General features: G+C 54.6%; 1 protein-coding gene across 1 annotated transcript; it reads right to left on the bottom strand.

Moving 5' to 3' along the window:
* Positions 1 to 5,619: 5,619 nt before the first annotated feature.
* On the bottom strand, positions 5,620 to 11,486 carry ING2 (inhibitor of growth family member 2). Its single transcript, XM_037526487.1, has 2 exons — positions 11,189 to 11,486; positions 5,620 to 6,441 (listed from the first exon to the last, which is right to left on the bottom strand). Exons 1-2 carry the CDS (start codon positions 11,355 to 11,357, stop codon positions 5,771 to 5,773), a joined length of 840 nt encoding a protein of 279 aa, XP_037382384.1. The 5' UTR covers positions 11,358 to 11,486; the 3' UTR covers positions 5,620 to 5,770.
* Between the last annotated feature and the right edge of the window lie 1,094 nt (positions 11,487 to 12,580).

The following is a 12,580-nucleotide window of genomic DNA, read 5'->3' as shown; positions in this document are numbered from 1 at the left end:
AGGACTTAGTTCAGGGTGGGCCCAAAAGCCACTGTAGACAAGGCCACCCAGGAAATCCCTCTCTGCTCCCACGAGAAGTGCTGGGGGAGTTGTTTCCCAGCTCAGACGACTGGAAACTCGTGGGCAGTCAGGAGAACGTCAGATACTCTATCAGGCACATGCCGGTCAGTACCTTGGAGGGTTCAGAAACTATCACAGGCCTGCAGGGAGCCAGATGCAGCCTTTACATTAAAACGCGGTTAGGTCGTCTACACTGACCGTCAGGCCAAGGCCTGCTAACGCCCTGTGGCTTCGTTTCCTGAGGGCAGTGGGTCGTGCTCAACACTCCCCTTCAACGAGACACTACATCACGCAGAAACACGACTTGGCCTTCCCGTCCTTCTCCCTCCTCGGACGTGGTTGGCGAAGCGCACCTGTGAGGAGGGTGGGCTTGGGGCTCAGGGGTGCTGCTGCCCCACAGCCGGATGTGCCAACATGCTGTCGCTGAATTTTAAGGTCTACTCGTAGGCATACTAACTTTCCCTTTACCCGAGGGATATGCTTTTAAAAATAAATTGAAATCCAAAAGGGGATAATTTTTTTAAACGAATATTCAGTGAGGGCCTCCCCTAAGGGCCTCCCGGTGGCGCAGCAGGTTGAGCGCTGCACTGTGAAGCTGTCCGCAGCCTCTGCAGTGCACGTTCAATTCCCGGCTGGCCAGGGAGATACCCACATGGCACAGCAGCCCTCTCCTGTCTCGCCCGCTGCTCCCCTCAGCAGTGTCTTCAGTCCGTCTGCCTGTTCTGTTCCCCGCTCTCTCTGGTGAATCCTCTCACCCTCCCGCGCCTCTGACATGTACCCCAGTTCTTGTATAAGTAAATAAATCTTAAAAAAAAAATTTCAATAAATAAGACTTTTATAAAATTAGCAATGTGGAAAGGGCAGAATGCATCAAGGTCATCCTAATGCCTCAGCTGAGGAAACTTTTGAAAAGCCCCAGGTACCATGTGCAGGAATTCAACACTTACTAACAACCCAGCCAGTGACCGTGTGAGCAGGAGACCAGTGTGAAGGGACGCAGGGGTGACCAGATCTTCTATCATTCCTTTTACAGCGGAACGAACCTCAGGCCAAAGAGGTCAAGTGACCTAAGATCTAGAGAAGTCCACATCCCTGGAATCCTGTCCACAGCATGTTCGTTTTCAAATATGATGGCGCCCTGGTTTCCCTAGTCGCTGCAGAGCTTGGGCGCTCACAGCCAAGGTAACCCCAAGGCAACTTCGGCTGTAGACAGATTTTGAACGACATCAAACGACAGAGATCTGATCCCGAAGGTGCCGGAGCGCTGTGCTTCCCACCTACGCCGGGGCTCTGGCCGTCGGGGCAGGCCATGCGGGCAGGGGCCCGAGGAAGCCTCTGGGGATGCAAAAGGGACGCGGGAGCTGCATTTTTGTGCTCGCCATAGAGTGAAAATGTTTAGGTTGTTTTTATTTTTCACGCCCGCAGCAGAGTTCATCTGAAGTTCTGCCCACACACTCCAGCGGTCCCGACCGGCACCCCCGGCCCGTCCTCTGGCCCGCTCGGCCCTCGCTCCTCACACTGCCGGCGTCCTCCTGCCTCGGCGCCTCGCCGGGCCAGTGGAGCTGTCAGAAGAGAATGATCTCATTTCCCCGATACCAAATACAGCGAGGAGTCTGCATTTCCACCAGCCACCCCAGAATCCCAGCGCGGCAGGGAGCAGATTTTTGTCTTGTTTGGGTCCCTGCCGTCCCGGGGCCGCGGCTGGAACAGGTGAGCAGCTACGACGAGCACGAGGGGGTGACACCGCCATCCCTTCTGACACACGGCTGGGACTGTCCCCGTGCCTATTTGACCCTAACCCCCAAGTTCTCACTCGCCTGCCTGTTCAGACTTCACACCTGCAACGGCTGCCCCGCCTAGACTCACGTTCCTCCTCAGATTGCCCGTCAGCACGGTCACGCTGCACGGTCTGAGAAGTGAAAATCCTCCCTTTGCCCACCTCCCCCTCAGCCTCCTCCCATTTGTTCCCCCGCAACTTGAGTTGTCCATGCTTGCTGACTCTGCAGTGCCCCCCCACCTGCTACCTATTAAGGGCCCCCCCAAACTCACGGCTGATCCACGGCCCCACCTTGCTTCAATAGCACTTGATGTGACCCAAGTGGAGTCTCCTTTGGAAACCACTATGGTTTTGGGGAACCACCTTTCTGTCACGGAGAGAGCTCTCCAAGTCTCACTGCTGGCTGCTCGGCCTCGCCCTTTTAAACGTGTAGAGGCCCAAGGTCCATTCCTCCCTCTTCTGGATCTACAAGATCACTGCTCAAAACAGGGCCCAAACCAGCTTGGGCACCTGAGGCGCTTGCAGGGGATGGAGTACCTCACGATTGCACCAGACCCCCAGCATCAGCGGCACTGCCAACCAGCCAGGTGGCTCGTGTGCCCATCAGATGTGAGCAGCACCGCTCACCTGAGTGGCTCCTCGCATAGGTGGGCTGAAATGATGGGCTTCTGATGTCCCCCGGCGCCCGGCTGCTTTCCACTAGACGTCACCCCTGGATCGCAAAGCTAATGGAGAACAGCAGCCTTGATTTTTCCCTCAAGCCAGACGCTGGAGTCGTCCTCACCTTTGCCGCTCCTGTCGTCTGGACCTTCCAAACGCAAGGAGTCCTCCCGCTGAGCACGGTTTCCACCCTAGTCGAAGCCATCAACATTTTTGGTGCAGACCTCGGGTCTGTATCTCCCTTTGACCGAGGCTCCCTACAAGAACTATTGCACGCAGCATCTACAGTGATCTTGAAATAACATTAAGTCCCCCCAAAGGGCTTCCAAGGGCCCCATTTTTAGCCCTTCCCAGGGTCAAATGCTCTGTCAAAGCTGACTCGCTTGCTCTCTTCCTCAACCTTTACCTGCCTCACTTTTCTCCTTCCTGATCTCTGCTCAGATAACTTCCTTAGAGACCTTCTTTAATCACCAGACTCCCTTCATACTTATCCTAGCTCCTAACTCTGCTTCTCTCCTTCCAGCCCCTGACGTTAAGAGTAGCTGTACCCCCACCCTGAGCAGACTTGTTCCTTCTGAGCCAGTGCCTTGCAGGCCAGAAGCACCCAGGGCCAGAGTGCCCTTGGAGGAGCCTTGGAGACCAGGGACAAACGCCCCTGAGCACCAGCACTGCCATGTGCTTCAGTCACACACTGCTGGAGGGAGAGGTTGGAGCTTCAGTAGGTAGCGATTTTCAAAGCCTGGCAGCAGTTGGGCAACATTTTTGTACATTAGAATCGCCTGGGAGGCTGCCCTAGTGGCACAAGGGGTCAAGCACAGCACTCTGCAGCTGTAGGCAGCCACTGCAGCACTGAGTTCAATCCCCAGCCTACCAGGGGGCTGACCCACAGGGCACTGCAGACCTCTCCTGTCTCACCTGCTGCTCCCCTCAGCAGTGTGTTTCAGTCAGTCTGCCTGTTGTTTCCTGCTCTGTCTCTGGTGAATCTTCTCACCACCCCGCCTCCACCCTGCATCTTTGCCCTGTATCCCAGTTCTTGTTTGCATAAATCAATCTTTTTTTAAAAAAATGAATCACCTGGGGATGTTTTAAAAATTCTAACACTTAAGCCACATTTCAAATGAATTAGATCATCACTGCGGGGTGTGGGACAGAGGTGATCAGTATTTCCCTAAGCTTCTGAAGCAATTCCAAGGTGAGATAAACTTTGGAACCAAACTGCATGAGCTAGTAAGCGAGAGACAGTACATGAAATGTCTAATACTTGAAAAAAGAGAAACCCCAGTCATAACGTTATGCCAACTTCAGACTTCTATTTCCCATGTGATTAGGAAACAAGAAAAATAAACCCATTTAAACCTTAGGACTGAAAGTGCCCATCTTCCAGGACCGTCCACGGTTGTTTTCCTGTCAAGTTCAATCCACTTGCCCCAATGCTCCCAGGCAAACAGACACAGCGTGGACTTCTGCGAATCTCATCTGGACGCCTGCGGGAGGCTGTGCATGTGCTGCCATGTTCAACGGTGCCGGGTAAAGAGCTCCATCCTGGGGACAGGACGTCATCACTAAGACAAAGGCTACCTCCACTCTCCAGAGAGGATTTCTTCACAACTCAACTAAGTTACAATGAAATTAATTCTCTATCATGTTATCTACTATTTTTTGCTCAAGGAGTAATACAATCAACTGGTTCCAGGCATCCATCAAAATATCCTCAGGACAGAAGATAACCAGATATTGCGCATTACCTGTCTCCAAGTTCACCATTAAACTGTCTTCATACCTCAGAATGAAGGACAAAATTAATCAAAGAGAAACATAAGTCATTTATCAAATTCCTCACTATAGTGCAAATATTACAGATTTTAAAAGAAAGCTGGAGCTATTTAAGTTGACCTCATATTCTACAGGAATAACCTGACACCAGGTGCAGTGACACGGAATGCCTGACATTCACTCAGGAGCGCTAGCAGAGGAAAAAAAACATTTTCTTTTTCCAAACAAGCAGAAAGGACTTTTCACGTTAATCAAAAAGAATCAGGATCATCAGATTAGGAAGGAGGAATTAAAAGCATGTTACACACAGATTTAAAGGACTAGTCAATCCACTGTCCGCCAATCAAACAATTCTCTGAATATATGGACACGTATCCCTCATATATGGATCCTTAAGAGAGCAGAATCTGGGAAATTCAATTTACAAATACATTATAAGTTGCATTGCTGTAATGAAGTTAAGTTCATTAAACATGAAAGCATCGAACAGCACCAATACCAGAAGGTTCAGAAAGTAAACACACTAGTACTTAAATAATATAGAATCACTGATTGGGGCAGAAGTAAACTCTAGCCACTAACAGAACAATTTAAACTGGTCTGACATAAAGGTGATGTTGAGCGATGCCTCTGTGCCTTCCCCACCGGCGGGCACGTGGCCCGGCATCCTGGCAGCGGAGCCGTGGAAAGGATTACTCAGGAAGATGGAGTTTTTAAATTGCTAACCTTGAGCCACGATGCTGCATTACCCAAATTTTGCTGACAAAAGTCAATGGCAGCATTTTTTGATTCTAACTACGCTTACGTGGCCCATGGAGACCAGCGCGCAAGGCCCCTGGGGCGCACGGGGTAGATGCACCCGCCGTGAAGCCGCAGGAGGTGGGAGCAGCTGGGCTGGGGCGCGCATCAGAGGGCTACTAAGGAAAAGGCAGCAGCAAATACTCTATCTACTAGGAGCACATCATTCCACATGGAATCCCAATTACTTTTATCTCTGGCTCCTCGACGTCTTGAAAACTAGAGCTGAGCAAGTATGTGCAGATTTGGGGCCAGAGAGAAAGCAGCGCCAAGTGGTACAGTGTTCACACTTTGTTACCCACAATAACACTTGCAGAGAATTCCAACTGTATCGAATTTTTTTTAAGCACACAGAACTTAAAACGCTAGCAAAACTTTGGTGTTTACCCAAAACAGCACTGCAGTTGTCAGTGAAAATGCAATAGGCGTGGCTTGTGACCTTGTAATGTTCCCGACACCCTGCCCTGCTCCCTGCTCCTCTCCTCAGGTGACCCGAGCGCTACCTGGTTTACAGTATTTGGTAACTCAGTGCAGAAAATTAAGGTCACAGACAAAGTACAACAACTTTTAATACACCATTAATACTAATGATTAAAAATTATTGCATAGTCTTATGCATTTACCCTAAAACATTTTCTGAAAGTAAATTCGGAAAGAATTATATAAAAGACAAACAACCCTTTAAAATGTGGATGGCCTTTACTACCTCGATCTTCTGTCCTTTTTTGTCTTTTCTGGACCTTTGTCCATTGTCTTCTCGCTGTCTCCCCTGCAGTTGGGGCAGTACCACTTCCCCTTTGGTTTATACGTGAGTGAAACGCAGGAGAAATGAAACCACTCAATTGAACACTGTTCATTGTCACACCCGATCATTTCCCCGTAAGACACTTGGTCACACAAACAGTACGTAGGTTCATTGGGGTCGATGGCAAACTCCACGGGGGACGCCTCCCTCTCCTGCTTGGCCTTGGAGCGCTTCTTTTTCTTGGCGGACTTGGACTTCTTCTCCTTCGGCGGCTGATCGTCACAGTCTTCAATCCCGTTCGTCATGTGACATAAGTCACGGCTTTCGCTGGTTCTCTGTCTCCGGGGTCTTCGCGACGATCTTTCTGGCTGGCTGGAATCCAGCTTTGCTTTGTCTGCAGCGCGCTCACTGTCAGCAGGATCCTGGAAACACTGTGAGTGTAACTCCATTTGCCTCGCCCGATTTTCCACCAACTCGAGCATCTGGGTGACAATCTGAATCTTCTCATCGCCCAGCTCTTGACTATTTATTAACGCTCTCTGGAGATGCTGCTGGAGGCGTTTTTTCTGGTTCGAGTCATCTTCTTTCTTGTATTTTTCATAGACATCATCAATTTCCTTTAATGTTTCTACAAAAAGAAAAGAAAAATTAGTTTATTTTGTTAGTACATGTAACTATTTCCAAGTTCGCTCTTTCCTGCAGACTTGGTAAAGTCAGAACTAACCATAAAACCACACTCCTCTATGTAACATCACTGAAACTCTACTTGCCATACAAAGGCCACAGGTTATGTGATGGGAAGGTGTATTTAGAAGTAAAATAATAAAAAGAAAGAACACAAAACTCTAAGTCTCATTAGCTTATATTAAAAGGATAAAAGACATGAGGCTATTATAATCAAAAGGATCTGGCATAGCAGGAACACCGTCCCACTTGAGAGCCTAGGCCTATAATGCCAAGTCACTAGTATGTCATTTGAACCTCAAAACAACATCGTATGTAAGATTTACCTGCTGGACTCCAGCTGTAAAACATTTTTAAAAGAGTCTCTAAGACTAGGCTACCGATCACTGTCCAACTGTGTCAACAGGTTTTACAGCTCAACCAATGACTTTCTACATGATTCCAGAAATGTCCCACCTTCCCACCCATACCATTCTGCTGCCTGAGTATTCTTAAACCAAGCATAAACAGGAACTCTTGGTTTCTCCATCCTACTAGTTTTGATGGTTCTTTTATGTTATCACATGGGAGATTCTGAGAATTTATTTCCAGAGTAGGTTTAGGTTCAGGTTCTGGCATCAAGTGACTAAGCTACCAACAAAATAAATAACAGCAGAGTCAGCACTGGATCACTTGCTATTGCAGATAACTCAGCAGTTGGTTCTAAGCTTGCTGAACTGCTGATCTGGATATTCTGTAGCACGTTGGACATGTTTAGATCAATTAAAAATAGCTGCATATCTAGACGATATACAGCAATTTGAAAACACAGTTCCAGATGTCACCAAAAATTTACATAAAATTAGTTTTTATTAGCATCTGCTCTATAAAAATTCTTTTTAGTATTTATTTATACATACAAGAACTGGGGTACAGGCCAGAATCTTGGGAGGGTGAGAGGATTCACCAGAGACAGAGCAGGGAACAAAACAGGAAGATCGACTGAAACACACAGCTTAGGGGAGCAGCAGGCGAGCCAGGAGAGGCCTGCTGCGCCATGTGGGTCACCTCCTTGGCCGGGGATCGAACTTGTGCTGTAGTGGCTGTGGTGAGCCTCATAGGATGCGACTTAACCCCTTGCGCCACCAGGGAGGCCCCTGCTCTATAAAAACTCTTATGAAATATAATATTACCTGAAAAAGTTCTCAGTAAAGGTGGCAAAACAAAAATTAGCTCATTTATACCACATGGTATACCGCTGGGGTTTTTTTATACCACTGCTTTTTTATATTCCTTATATTACTCTATAAGAACACAAGGGTTCAATAAGCCAGACACATAAACCAGGGCTCTGTATAAATAAATAAAAAGTATTCAGCACAACTCTTAGGAATTAGCTCCTTTCTGGAAATTGTAGCTACTCACACTTGATGCACAACTATTTAACTCGGGACATGTGACAATGCCCACTTGAGGGTACACACACCTGCAGAGCATTTTCTTTACAAAGTCCACACCTAGGCCATTTGCCCAGGTTAAGTCAGAAAGGAACCTAACTTTCCTCTACGGTCCTAAGTAAATTATTTTCCCCTCAGGGACATAAAATCAGAGTTAAAAAACAAAGGCAATCCTTATTTCAAATGTTCTATATTTAATAACCAGGAGTCAGCGTTGAGTACATCATGCCAGCACATTTGTACATGAGAGAAAAATCCACATTTTAAAAGACATCTTCGCTACGAGAACAAAAGAAACTTACAGCACCCCTTCTCCGTGATCAAAATCCCTCATTTAAACCCCACAACAGGGCCTCCCAGGTGGCGCAGCGATTGAGTGCTGGGTTGCGAAGCTGCCCGCAGCCTCTGCAGCGCCGGTTCACTCCCCGGCCACCGGGTTAGGGTCCCACATGGCGCGCAGACCTCTCCTGCTGCCCGCTGCTCCCCTCAGCAGTGTACTTCGGTCTTTCTGCCTGCTCTGCTCCCTGCTCTGGCTCTGGTGAATTCTCTCGCCCTCCCGCGCTTCTGACTGTACCCAGTGCTTGTATAAATAAATAAATCTTTAAAAAAAAAAAAAATAAAAAAATAAACCCCACAACACCCCAATGAGGAAGCCTCACACCTGCCTGTGAAGACAATGAAGCCCAAGAGGCAACAACCCTGGACCCTGCACACAGGGACTCAGCTCCGCCTCTGCCATTTAAGCACTTTCTAAGCCGCATAGAGGCACTTGAAATGATCAAATTTTAGTTCAACGGTTATTTACCAAAGGAATTATGAATGAACATATTGGGACAAAAACAGAGGTTCTCTCTTAACCATACCCCAAAATGAGAAACTGTGAATTTCACAACTGTGAAAGTTTTCTTTACTTCTTACAAGTTTTTAAGGTTATTTTTAAAGTCCTTCAGAAATTTCTGAAAGTGTCTCAAGTAGGTAGAAATTTCTCTGCCTCTAAAATCTATGTCACTAAGTACTACAACAGTATTACATTAAAAAATAGAAAAAGTTTAAGAACTAAGAAAGAAATAAAAAACATGAAATCTGAGGAACACACAAGCACACGAAGCCAATGAACATAAAACTGAAAGCTGAGCATAGGAAACGCAAACAGGGTAAAAACCAGATCACTGTTTTTATATTAATCTCGAAACTAACCACAATCTTAACAGAGCTAAAAATTTTAACCGCCAAACCTTGTAAGGACCAATACTATTTCTCATGTAGCTAGAACTTTAATGCCTATTTACAATTCTAGATGATCAAGATGCTTTCCTCCCCAGAAGAAAACAGCTGAACTTCCGTGAAGACAAACCTCCTTTAAGAAATGTAAACACCTGCAAGCTTTGCACAATTGTTATTTGAAAATTTTAACACGTTCCAGCAGGCAATTCTTAAGCACATGCATATCATTTTGGATCACAGTTCACTTAAGTGCTCATGTTTGTGGAAAATACCACCAAAGTACTTTCATTTAAAAAAAAAGTTTAGGGCCTCCCTGGTGGCGCAAGGGGATCAGTCTCAGCACTATGAAGCTATGCGCAGCCACAGCAGCTGCTTCCCACATGGCGCAGCAGACCTCTCCTGTCTTCCCGCTGCTCCCCTCAGCAGTGTACTTCATCAGTCTGCCTGTTCCGTTCCCCACTGTCTCGGGTGAGTCCTCTAATGGGACGCACCTCTAGCCTGTACCCCGGTTCTTGCATGCATAAATATTTTAAAAAATTTTAGGGCCTCCCCTGATGGCGCAGCGGTTGAGCGAGCGCTGGGTTGCGAGGCTGCCCGCAGCCTCTGCAGCACCAGTTCCATCCCCGGCCACCGGCGAGGGTCCCACAAAAAAAAATAAATAAATAAAAATAAAAAAATAAAAACAAAGATATGCACCGGAAGTATCCAGGCTGCAGGGACAAATATTCACCTAATTAACTGGACACCTTTTTTAAACTCTTCATAACTTTTATCTGTAAGATGAGCCTTTACTTCACAGTCCCTGTGAGGATGAGATGAGTGTTCTGGACCTGACACAGCGAGTATGCCATCAACACTGTTCCCCGCCGCACCCGCCAGAGATCAGGCTTATCGTGAGTTCAGAAGAGAGAGCACAAGTCGTAAATTTAAAAACCCTTCAGTGTTCCAACATGCTGCGGGCCAGAAAACGTCAGCCCAGAAGTGAGTTCCTTAAAATCTAAATCGCAAGCTGTGCGGGGTCTAGGACCCCCCAGGGGGCTCAGGCAGCTCCTTCAGGTCTGCAAGGTCCCGAGTCCGCCCGCGGTCGGGCCCGTGGCGGGGGCTGGTCGCCGCCAACGGGCCCCACCGTCGCCCCGAGCAGCGGCTCTCGGCCCGCGGCCCGCGGCGAGCGGCGCTCGGAGGGGGGCGCCGCCGCCCCCGGCGGAGAAGGGCCCGGGAGCGCAGGGACGCCCGCGGTTGCCCCGCCAACCACCCGCTTCCGCCGCGGCCCGGAAGCGACGCGCCACCCGGAACTGCGCGGCCGCGGGGGCCCCGGGGCCGTGTGCGCGTCGCGACCGAGCTGCGGGCCGGACAGCACGGCCCAGCCCCGCACACCGGCCCGGCCCGGCCGAGGCCGCCCGCCGGCCCCGCCCCGCCCCGCCCGCGCCAGCCGAGTTCGCGGCGGCGGGAGCGCGCGCGGCCGCGCCCCTCCCACGCCGACGTCACGCGGCAGGCCCCGCCCGCCGGCCCGGCCCGCCACGCCCCCCGCCCGGGCCCGCGGGGACCCCTCCCCCTTAACCCTCGGCTCGCGGCGCGGGAGCGGGCGGCGGCCCGGAACTTTCCCCGCGGCGGGCGCCGGGCACCCCCGCCGCCGCCCGGCCCGCGCGGGGCTCGGAGGCAGGGACCCCGGGAGGCCGCCGGCGCCCCCTCCCCCCGCACGTTCCGAGGCGGCTCCCGCGGGCGGGGCCGGGCGGGGGCCGGGCCGGGGGCGGCGGGGGCGGCGGGGGCGGCCCACACCCCGGCCGGGCCCCGGGTCCGCGGCGCGAGGCGGGCGGGCGCCGGACCAAGGCGGCGGCTAAGATGGCTGATGCCCGCGCCCGCCGCAGCGCCGGGTCCGCAGTGGGCGCCGCCGGGCCCCGCCGCCCCGAGGGCCCCGAAGTCCCGGCCCCGTCGCGAGGGCCCGCGCCCCCCCCGGCCGGACCCCGCGGGGCTGTCCCCCGGGAGGCGCGGCGCGGCGGCCCGGCCGGGCGGGCGGGCGGGCTCGGCGCCTACCTTGATACTTGTTGTCCAGCTCGCGCAGCACCGACACGTTCCGCTGCATGTCGTGCGGCAGCGACTCCACGCACTCCAGGTAGTCCTGCACGTAGCAGCTCAGCAGCCGGCTGCGCTCCCCGCTCAGCAGCGCGGCCGGCGGGTAGAGCTGCTGCTGCTGCCCCAGCATCCTGCCGCCCGCGCCGCCGCCCCCGCGCCCGGCGGCCGCACATGCACCGGCCGCGCCGCCGCGGCGCCCCCGCTCCGCCGCCCCGCGCCGCGGGGACACCCGCAGCCGCTCGCGAGGCCCCGCCGCGGCCCCCGAGGCCCGCTCCCCCCGCCGCCGCCCGCGCTCCCCGCCCCCGCGGCGGCCGGCCCCGGGGCGGGGCGAGGCCCGGGCGCCCGCCTCCCGCCCCGCCCTCCCCCGCCCGGGCGCCGCGGGGCGCCCCCCGCGCGGCGGGCCCCGGCCCGGGCGGGCGCGCTCGCCGGCCCCCTCGGCGCCCCGGGCGGCTACGCGGGCCGGCCCGCCGCTCGGCTCGCCATGACAGGCCCGTCGCGGGCCGCGGCCCCCGTCCCCTCCGCGCCGGCCGACAGCCTCCCGCCGCCGGCCCCGCCGCTCCGCCCGCGGCCGCCTCTGCGCCTGCGCGCCGCCCCTCCCGCCCGGCCGCGGGGTTCGCATTCTCCCGCCGCGCCTCCGCCCTCCGGGCGATTGGCCTGTCAGCGGGCGGGGAGGCCGCGCCGGGCGGCCTAGCGGCGGGCGGCGCCCCGCCCCCTCTTAAAGGGGCAGCCCGGGCGGCCCCCGGCCCCGGCGCTCGGCGGCGCGGCCTCCCCCGGCGGGCGCCGCCTACCCGCTCCCGGCGCGCTGTCCCGGCTCGGCCCGGCGGGCGCGTCGGCCGCGGCCCCGCGCCCGCGAAGGAGCAGCGGGCGGCCCTTTCGGCGGCGACCCGGAGCGAGGCCGGCGGCGCGACGCAACCCCGCGCGCCGCGGGCGCCGCTCCCGGCATGCTTGGCGCCGCGACCCCCCGGCCCCCCCCCGACCCCCCCCGCGACCCCCAGTTCCCCCGGCCCCCGCCGCCCCCTCGGACCCCGCGGCCCGGGCTGGACGGCGGGGGCGGCCCCGGGCCCCGTTCCTCGCCTCCCGCCCGCCTCAGACCCTCCTCCCGGCGCGCCCCGCCCCCCTCCCGCGGACGCCCCGGGCCCCCCTCGGGCGCGACGCCCGCACCCCGCGCTCCCCGGCTCGGGCCTCGAGCGCGAGGCGTCGGCGACGCCCCGGGGCCGCCGCCCGGGCCGAGCCGAGGAGACGGCGCATCCGGGCGGGCGAGAACGTGGGCCCGGCGGGGACGCGGGTGGACATGGAGGGACTCCTCACGGAACGCCTGCTGTCTCGGGGTTCAGCCCGCGGCGGGCCACCCGG

This window comes from Talpa occidentalis, unplaced genomic scaffold (assembly GCF_014898055.3).
Source record: "Talpa occidentalis isolate TD23 unplaced genomic scaffold, MPIMG_talOcc4v2.1 talOcc4.4, whole genome shotgun sequence".
NCBI classification, from domain to species: domain Eukaryota; kingdom Metazoa; phylum Chordata; class Mammalia; order Eulipotyphla; family Talpidae; genus Talpa; species Talpa occidentalis.
The sequence above is the reverse complement of the archived record's forward strand: the minus strand, read 5'-3'. Positions and strand labels throughout refer to the sequence as shown.

Bases quoted from the DNA above. Each gene is read 5' to 3' on its own strand.
- ING2 (XM_037526487.1), bottom strand. From the start codon at position 11,357: ATGCTGGGGCAGCAGCAGCAGCTCTACCCGCCGGCCGCGCTGCTGAGC. The intron at 6,442-11,188 runs GTAGGCGCCGAG...TTCTTTTTGTAG, and splicing joins GCTGGACAACAAGTATCAAG to AAACATTAAAGGAAATTGAT.